This window comes from Hemiscyllium ocellatum, chromosome 46, assembly GCF_020745735.1.
Source record: "Hemiscyllium ocellatum isolate sHemOce1 chromosome 46, sHemOce1.pat.X.cur, whole genome shotgun sequence".
Taxonomy (NCBI): Eukaryota; Metazoa; Chordata; class Chondrichthyes; order Orectolobiformes; family Hemiscylliidae; genus Hemiscyllium; species Hemiscyllium ocellatum.
The window spans coordinates 13,041,890-13,051,387 of NC_083446.1; the positions used below are offsets into that span (position 1 = coordinate 13,041,890).

Here is a 9,498-nt window from a genome sequence, read left to right on the forward strand (position 1 = left end):
CCCTTGCCATGCTCTTTCTTCTAATATATGTATAAAAAACCTTGGGATTCTCCTTGACCCTGTTTGTGAAAGTCATTTCATGGCTCCTTTTACCTTTCCTAATTCAACATTTAAGTTCCTTCCTAATTTCTCTGTACTTTTCAAGGGCTTTGTCAGTTTTAGCTGCCTAGACGTATTGTATGCTTCCTTTTACCTTTTGACTAAGCTTACAATTTTCCTTGTGATTCCTGAATCCTGCCATTCTTATCCTTCAGTTTTGCAGGGACATGCAAGTCCTACACATTCATCAACTGGTCATTATAAGCCTCCCCTATGCCAGATGTAGATTTGCCCTCAAGTAACTGCTCCCAATCCACATTTCCCAGTTCCTGTCGAACTTGGATGTAATTGGCCCTTGCCCAATTAAGCACCTTCACCCGAGAGCCACTCTTGTTCTTGTCCATGACTACTTGAAATCTAATAGAGTTATGGTCACTAAGCCCCAAATGCTAGCCTACTGAACATCAGTCACTTGTCCTGGCTCATTTCTTAATACCAAGTTTAGTATGGCCTTCTCTCTGGTTGGATTCTCAAGAATCCGTCTCAAAGTGTTCTCCTGGATACATCTAACAAATTGCTCTCCATCCGAGCCTCTGGCTCTAAGCAAGACCCAGTCAATAACAGGAAAGTTAAAATCATCCACCACAACTACCCTGCTTTTTTCACACCTTTCTCGTATCTGACTACATTTCTGCTCCACCGTCTCCTGTGAGCTGTTAGGAGGTCGATAGAAAACTCCCAACATTGTCATTTCACTCTTCCTATTCCTGAGCTCCATCCATAATGCCTCACTATAAGATCCCTCCGATGTGTCCTCCCGCAACACAGCTGTGATGTGATCCCTAGTCACCAATGCAACTCCTCCACCCCTTTTGTTTCCCCTTCTGTCCCAAGATAAGAGTTAAATGAGCTGCTAAATAAGTGGTGTTAGGATCAAGGTGCTGGTACGGAAAGACAATTGGCTGACTGGTAGAAGGCAGAGTGTAGGAATAACGGGGTCTTTTTCAGGATAGCAGATGGTGCTAAATTTGCAGTTGACACAAAGACATATGGAGGGACAGTTAGTGTTGACTAAGCAGGGACAGTCAGGAGGACTTTGATAAGAAGAGTGGGTAAAGAAGGTGCAGATAAAATACAATGTGGGGAAGTGTGAGGTTATGCACTTTAGTTAAAAAGAACAGAGGCATAGACTGTTTTCTAGATGGGGGGAAAGGCTTCGGAAGTCTGAAGCACAAAAGGGACTTGGCAGTCCTAGTTCAGGATTCTCTTCAGGTTACCATGCAGGTTCAGTTGATCGTTATTAGCAATCATTTTGAGAGAGTGAGAATAAAAGAGCAGGGGTGTACTGCTGAGGCTGTATAAGGCTCTGGACAGACCACATTTGTAATGTTGTGAGCAGTTTTGGGCCCTATTTCTAAGGAAGAATGTGCTGATCTTGCAGGGGTCCAGAGCAGATTCATTGAACAACTCCAGGAGTAATGGGTTTGTCATATGTGGAGCACTTGAGGACTCTGGGCTGTACTAGATGGAGTTTCTGGGCAGATTGGATTGAAACTTACAGAAAACTGAGAGGCTTCAGCAGAGCAGACTTGAAGATGATGTTTCCACTAATAGGAGAGACAAGGACCCAAGGGCACAGCCTCAGAGTGAAGGGATGACTCTTTAGGACTAAGATGAGGAGAGGATGGAACACATTAATACAGAGGCCAGGTGTATTTAAGAGAGATAGATAGGTTCTTTATTAGTAAAGGGGATCAAGGATTACAGGGAGAAGGCCAAAGAATGGGACTGAAAACATATTAGCTATGATTTAAAGGTGTAGCAGATTCAAATGGCCAAATAATTCAATTCTGCTCCTATAGGTTATGATCTCATGGTTCCTTTGGTAGGTCAGGTGGTCTCTACAGACATTGTGTACTAAACTATCCTGATTCATTTAAAGCCATTTTCTTTCAGATAGATGTCTCAAGTATTAGATCAGCCAATGAAAATTAAGATTAATAGTTCATATTTCATGAATATATAAAATAATATGTGGAAACAGGATAGCTAATTTGTACACAGTAAGGCTTCATGAAGACAAATAATTAACACCAATCTATTTAACAATCCATCTCACTTGGGGAGCAAACAAGCTGTCACCTATGAGATGGTGTCTCTGACAGTGCTGAACTGACATATGTCTGAATTTTGTACTCCAGTTTCTGGAGCATGATCTAAATGCACAACGTTGGAAATCAAAGGCAAGCATGCTACCCAGTCTCCAATGCTAAGTGGACTCCATGCATAAATTTAAGGCTGCAGCTAAAGATACAAGCAGAAATTAATTATTGCAAAAACAAAATGACAATTGCAATTGCAGACATTAGGGGTGGAACTTCTACACTTTGCTCAGGCTCACCACTTCCACATCTTTTAGTTAATGCTGACTGCAGCTGTACTTTCCCAACCTGAGTCTGCACTCTGTTCTGCTACCCTGATGCACTTTGTCTGGTACAATCTGCATGTATAGCACACAAAACAACACTTTACACTGTATCTCGATACATGTGACAACAATAAATCAAACTCAATTAAAAGACAATGAAATCGAAAGCTGCAAACTTGGCTATGACCCTCAATGTCATGTATTCAAAACAAACTCATGAGAACAGCCAAAAATGACAAGCCAGTCAGGACAAACAATTCTGGAACAGGACACCAGCATAATCATTGTACTTTTATATGTAATAAAATCACCCACAGATGACATGAAATTCATCTTATTTTTTGACATACTCATATGAGTGGTGGTCTGAAGACGTTTTGAGAAAACAGTCTTCCATAGATTTCTTGATGTGATGCTTGTCGGTCAATGCAGCAGATCAGTTTTTAATTAGAATGACAAGATGCGTGGAGACCACCACCTCCAAATTCCCTTCCAAGCCACACAGCACCCTGATTTGTAACTATATCACCACTCCCTCAATGTAACGTCAAAATCCTCCCTAAAGCACTGTGGATGTCCCTATAACCAAACAATGCTTTAAGAAGGCACCTCACCACCGCCTTCTCCAAGACAATTAGGAAGAAGCAATAAATGCTACTCCAGCTAGCAATGCCCACATATGATGAACAAATAATTGAAAAAAATACTGAACTAAAATTGCACAGCCAGGGCGATGTGTCTTAATTTAATGAAGAAACTATTCATGCTCCAGTACTAATGCTCCAGCATCAACTGCTTTTCTTTCAAACATAAGATTATCTGATGAGTCAACTACAAGAAATAATGGGCAGAGTTTTACCTAAAGTGTCAGTTTCAGGGAGTTTTAGGAGGGGCTCTCTCTCCATCAGCTCTGAGTTACATGACAATTCTCTGCTGTTCAGCTACACTTGCACCATCTGGTAGTCACCAGTGGTGGTGCTGTCAATCTGCTAGGATCTTCTGGGATCCACACAGCCGGTGCCATATTTAATTCCCAGCTGTGCATCAGGTCAAATGCTCCAATAGGAATAGCTATTCAAAGTGTATTGCTGCAGATTTTCGAAAGCCTAATTTTGCTCCTATATCTTATAGTCATAGCTCCATCCTCAGCAATTTTCTCCATAGCAACCGCTAGGCTTTCTAAAAGCCTCTAAGCTAGGTCAAAAGTGCAAACATTATTTTTGAACAGACATAATGAAAGAAAATTAAATTAAACAACATCTAATTTACCTTAAACAGAACCCAAAATTCTACATTTTAACTCCATAATATAAGCTACAGGTATAACATAGGTTATTAAATCAGAGAATTACAAAAGTATTACAGTGCAAAAGGAGATCATTCATTTCATTCTCTCTGCATTAGCTCTCCAAATTAATATTATGAATTATTGTCACTCTCCTGCCTTTTCCCAATACCGTAGCACAATTGCTTCCATTCAAATAACCATGCAATGTCATCTTCATCTGAACCTGTCTCAATATAATTCCAGTCAGTGCAACCACTCATTGTGTGAAAGTTTTTTTTTCTCACATGACATTTGCTAGCTATATAATTTGCTTTCAATCTGTACCCTTTATTTTTTAATCTGTTTACGAGCAAGAACAGGTTCTCCCTATCGAAGCTATCTAGCTCCTTCATGATTTTACAAACTTCTATTAGATCTCCTCTTAGCCTTTATCTCACCAACAAAAACAGCTCAAACTGTTATGGACCAGGCCAGACCCCCTCAAAATATTTCAAGAAGGTAGACTAGACCCTAACTTTTTCTTATTTTAAGGCATATATGAAGTGGGTGTTCCAGGCGTAATGCAACTGACCAAACAACTGGGCTTTAAGCAAAACAGAATTTATTTAAACACTACAGTTGAAACATGAACAAAAGAAAGCAGAATTTAGAATAACTATTGGAAAACTTAACCAATCCGATACAGTAACCGTTACTAAGTAACTGTTCCAATACAGTAACATTCCACAAACACACCCCTCGGCAATAAGGTAAATTCAAACACAGATTCTTATCGGCAGGAAGGAGCAACATCCAGATAGAGATTTCAGAGAAAGTCCGAGGAATCCTTTACTGGAGCTTGCAACTCTTCTGGACTCCAACATTTTGTGACTGCTACAGCTAAAAAAAACCTAGTAAAACCTGAACTGGGAGAACTGGCCCCTCCCATTGTTAAACTGTCAAATTTCCTCGAATCCTTAGCACCTCTGCCTTTACGACCTCTCTCCAAAAAAAACCAAAGACACAATAACCTTTTTAAGGTGACAGCATCGTCATAAAACCTCTTCAATCTATCCTCATAACTGGAGTTCAATATCCCTGGAACCATTCTTGTAAACCTATTCTGGATTCTCTCCAATTATCTTTCTTATTGCATGGTCCGCAGAACTGTATACTATATTCCAAGGGAGGTCTGACAAATGTTGTATATGATTTCAGCATAACTTCCACACTGTTGTATTCTATTCTGGGATACTATACACTCTATTATCTGCTCTCTTCATTTGTTCTGCCACCTTCAGTGAACTGTGCACATCATCATCCAGGTCCCTCTGCTCTTGCACCCCTCTTTGGAATAATGCCCTTTACTTTATTCTGTCTGCCCTTGGTTTTCCCACGAAAATGAATCATCTCATACTTCTCCACTGAACTTGATCTGTCATCAGTCAGCCCACCCCACCAGCCTGTCTGCATTCGGTTGGCATTCTACACTTTCCTCCTCACAGTTTACAATGCTTCCAGGTTTTGTAACATAAGGCCATAATATGTAGGAGCAGAAATTAGGCCATTCAGCCAAAGTCTGCTCAGTCATTCAATCTTGGCTGATAAGTTCTCCCTTGATCCCCTTAAACTCAAAAACCTGGCTATCTCAGTTGTAAACATACTCAGCGACATGGCCTCCACAGCCTTCTGTGGCAATGAATTTCATAGATTCATCACTCTCTGGCTGAAGAAGTTTTTCCTTATCACTGTTCTGAAAGATCTCCCTTTACTTTAAAGCTGTGCCCTAGAGTTCTGCCAATGGAAACATCTTCCCAACATCTATTCTGTCCAGGCCATTCAGTACATTTCAATTAAATTCCCCCTCATCCTTGTAAACTCCGTTAAGTATAAACTTAGAGTCCTTAAATGTTCCTCACATCTGCGAACTTTGAAACTGCTACCTGCGTACTAAGATCCAGATCATTAACATACATCAGGAAAAGTAACAGACCAAGTACTAATCCCTGGTGGACTCCACTACAAACTTTCCTTCAGTCTGAAAAATACCCATCAACAATCAATCACTCAGATTCCTATTTCATGAAGACATTATTTTCAGATGTCCCAGTCTTGAGAAGAGAATTCTCAAATCAATTTCCCACAACTCCAGCTACTTCTAACCTATCAGCTTGTTTTTCTAATTTCCTGAACACGTACCATAAACGTACTGAAGTTGCTAAAAGATTCAGAATCAGCAGTGCAAACCCTTGCTGCCTCCAAGAACAAATGTCAAAATATTTTTAGTAATGTGAAAAATTTCAACTTTAATTCTATTTACAGATCCAGTCTCACAATTCTAAATTGTTGACACACCATCAATCCCCTCGTTCAAATAAAAGTTCCTGTGGGAATTTAAAGACTCTCCAGCTCTCTGCATTCACCTGTACCCACCTTGTGGCTGTTTCCTCAATGCAGATCCTCAGTTTGTCTTTACATCAATGTCAATTCCTGATAGATACCAGTGGGTGGAATCTATCCCTATTATCTTAAAGTCAACTTCTCAATGGAGTGTTTGACAATGCATTAATGATTTACAATGTCATCTCATGGTACATCTCATGACACAGTAACAATTTCATGCTGTTTGTTATCTAGTTGCTGAGCATGTCTGGGACATGTTATTCAATGCAGCGTCACCATGCATTTCCACATTAATCTTCAAGGGGAATGAATCATATCTCTTCCTCACAGCGCTGTCCAACATCATGCCACAATTCCAACTGATAAAAGCCACTTTCAGGTAACCTTACCAGGAGATCAAGGAGGTGAGGTCAGTTTGAAGATCTTTGCTTAACTCCCCCAGCATGGTTGCAATGCCTCAGGCAGTGGCCAGATGATCAAATTCAGTTTCTCACAATGTGCTGAAGCAAGCAAACATCTCCAAGAGAAGAGTATTGACTTATGAATCTCATCCACACTTTGTGATTTCCACCAGAATGTAAATGGTATATTCCATTGGTGTGAATTCCTTCTATCCTTTTATTCTAAGTGCCATATTGCAATAATTTTAATTCTATCTCATTAAAGGAGAGCTGCAGGAATTTCACTGTCCAATTCAATATTCTTAGAATGTGGTGTCTGTCTGCAGATCAGAGACAGACATACTTATAATCAGTTTAGCGATAACTCCCATATCTCCCGTTCTCAAGCAAGCGGTCTTGAAAGATAGCAAATGGGATGAAGGTGCATCTTAAAATATGGTATTTTGTTCAAATTGTCACCATGCCATTGATAAAAAGGATTAATTCCTTCGCTTGTTTTGTAAAAGGGCTGAGCAAACTTTCACAAATGAACAAAGTTTGGTCAACTTTGCACCAACTTTCTTTCGGAACAACAAATCAAATACCATTTCAAACTTCGTTTCCAAGTCTTTGGTACTTCTCTCAGCTTTGTCAAATATTATTTTGATTCTTTTCCAAATGATTGTAATATAAGTGAAGGCTAAGAAAAGTTCTTTAAAAATAAGCTTTTGGAGATAAACTACAGCTTTAACCATTTTAGACAGAGAGAAACAGTCAGAGGGAAGAGGGTCCCACAACTTGTGAGCTCAAAAACAACTACAAGTCTGAAATTATCTTTGGGGAAATCAAATGTTTGGTCCCTTTACAATTGTACAAGTAAATTGCAATGCGTCTTTGTCATGAAAATGTTTCACTTTTCTCAGCACAAAAACTAGTAGCATTTTAGATGAAATGCTAATTATAAACTACTCTTGTAGCTGGTGTGTGAAGAAAATCCTGTCCACTAATCGATCTGCTGTCACCGAAACTGCACTGTGCTTCTGGATACACTCACTCTAAGTGGATGCAGTCTGTTAAAACATGATCTTGCTGAAGGTCTTCCCCATGACAGTAAGGAGTGAGATGCTCCCACAGTTGCTGCAAACTCCTCTGTCTCTTTTGTTTTTGTAGGTGGTGACGGTTTTTGTATCCTGCATGCCCCATGGAACAGATCCTGCCTCCGAACAGAGAAGGCAGTGGTCATGAAGGTGCAGCAGTAGAGGAGACTCTCTGTGTTTGGGCAGTTTGGTCGTGATTCCATCCTTGCCAGGGAACTTACTGCTTGCTCCACAATCAATGACCTTTTCCAGGTCAGACGATGAAAGTTCCATGTCCGACACAACAACGACTAGAAGGAGGACAGCATCAAATGGAGACTGGGGGATGTCCGTCTCATAGGAGTATTGCACAGTCATGTTAAACCCAGCAGGATGTCTGTTTACTTCCACCAGTGAATACTTCAGCTCTGGATTTCTCAGGAGCAACCTTCGGCATGACGGGATTTCAAGTGCTCCCTCAATCCCACTCGACACAGCTTGTAAATGAATGTGACCACAGGCAGTTTAGATTCTTGACATGTCAGACTCAGTGATTCTTTGCCCAATGTCCCTGTTCCTTTGCACAACTGTCTTGGCTACCTGGAGATGATGCAGCATTCTAGCTGCTGCATTGAGGTTGTGCATCAAGTCATCCTTGCCTTTTTGCTTCAATGACATATCACCTCTGCCAGTCTTTGATATGATTCAACCTTTACTAAATATTGCTGCTGCAGGGTCATAAATGATTGAACCCAGCGACTTCCAAACTTCATCAATATCAATGTTGATTGATGAAAGTTTTATTGATTTATCTGTAAAATATTTCATTATTATTCATGACTCTTGGCTTCATTTAATGCCATAATTCAGGCAATGTGAAACATGTGCAGTCAAAATTGTCAGCAAGGATTAAGAGATTTTCGCACTTGGACATATTAATCTTCCAGATTCTGGACTGCAGATTTCGTATTGAAAAATCAATTTAGGATTGCAGTAAAAGTTCATTATTGTATTGTTACTGAGTTCCCAGTTCAAGGGGAAAGATCACAGGTGATACGTTTGAAAAGAAACAGTGCAGCCCTGAAAATCAAATTAAAATACCAGCCACAGTTATAGGGGTTGTTAATATCAGAAATAAACCAAATATTATCAGATTCTCAATCATGAACATCATTAACAACAGCAGAATGAAGTAGTCACTTATGGATTCGTTGGTGTCTCTGCAGATGGGATGACTGAGTGAATTCCATCCCACACACAGAGCAGGTGAACAGCCTCTCCACAGTGTGAACTTGCTGATGTGTCAGCAGTTGGGATGACCAAGGGAATTGCTTCCCACACACGGAGCAGGTGAACGGTTTCTGTCCAGTGTGGGTGTGCTGGTGTTCTTTGAGGTCAATCGAATGCTTGAACGTCTTTCCACAGGAAGTGCAGCGAAATGGATTCTCCTTTGTGTGAAAATGGTGGTGCGACTGGACGGCGAGTAACTGAGAGAATCTCGTCCCACACACGAAGCAACTGAATGGTTTCTGCCCTCCAATGTGAAATAGCTCGTGCTCAGTGAGCATGTCTGCAGATCTGAAGCTCTGTCCACACGTTGTGCAGCTGAATGGCTTCTCCTCAGTGTGAACTCGCTGGTGTGAACTAAGATTGGATGACCGAGCAAATCCCTTCCCGCACTCAGTGCAGATGAATGGCCTCTCCCCAGTGTGAGTGCGTCGATGGATTTCCAGCCGGGATGAGTAATTAAATCCTTTCCCACAATCTTCACATTTCCACGGTTTCTCCATGGTGCCGGTGTCCTCGTGTCTCTCCAGTTTGGAAGATCACTCAAAGCCTCGTCCAGTCACAGAAAACGTGTATGTTTTCTCACTGCTTTAAATGGTGTAATATGTTTTCATGCTC

The 9,498-nt window shown here is 40.7% G+C and overlaps 1 protein-coding gene across 1 annotated transcript; it reads right to left on the minus strand.

Moving 5' to 3' along the window:
* Positions 1-8,789: 8,789 nt before the first annotated feature.
* Positions 8,790-9,161, minus strand: LOC132836202 (gastrula zinc finger protein XlCGF49.1-like). The gene has a single exon (XM_060855531.1). The coding sequence runs from the start codon at positions 9,159-9,161 to the stop codon at positions 8,790-8,792; it is 372 nt and encodes a 123-aa protein (XP_060711514.1).
* Positions 9,162-9,498: the final 337 nt, after the last annotated feature.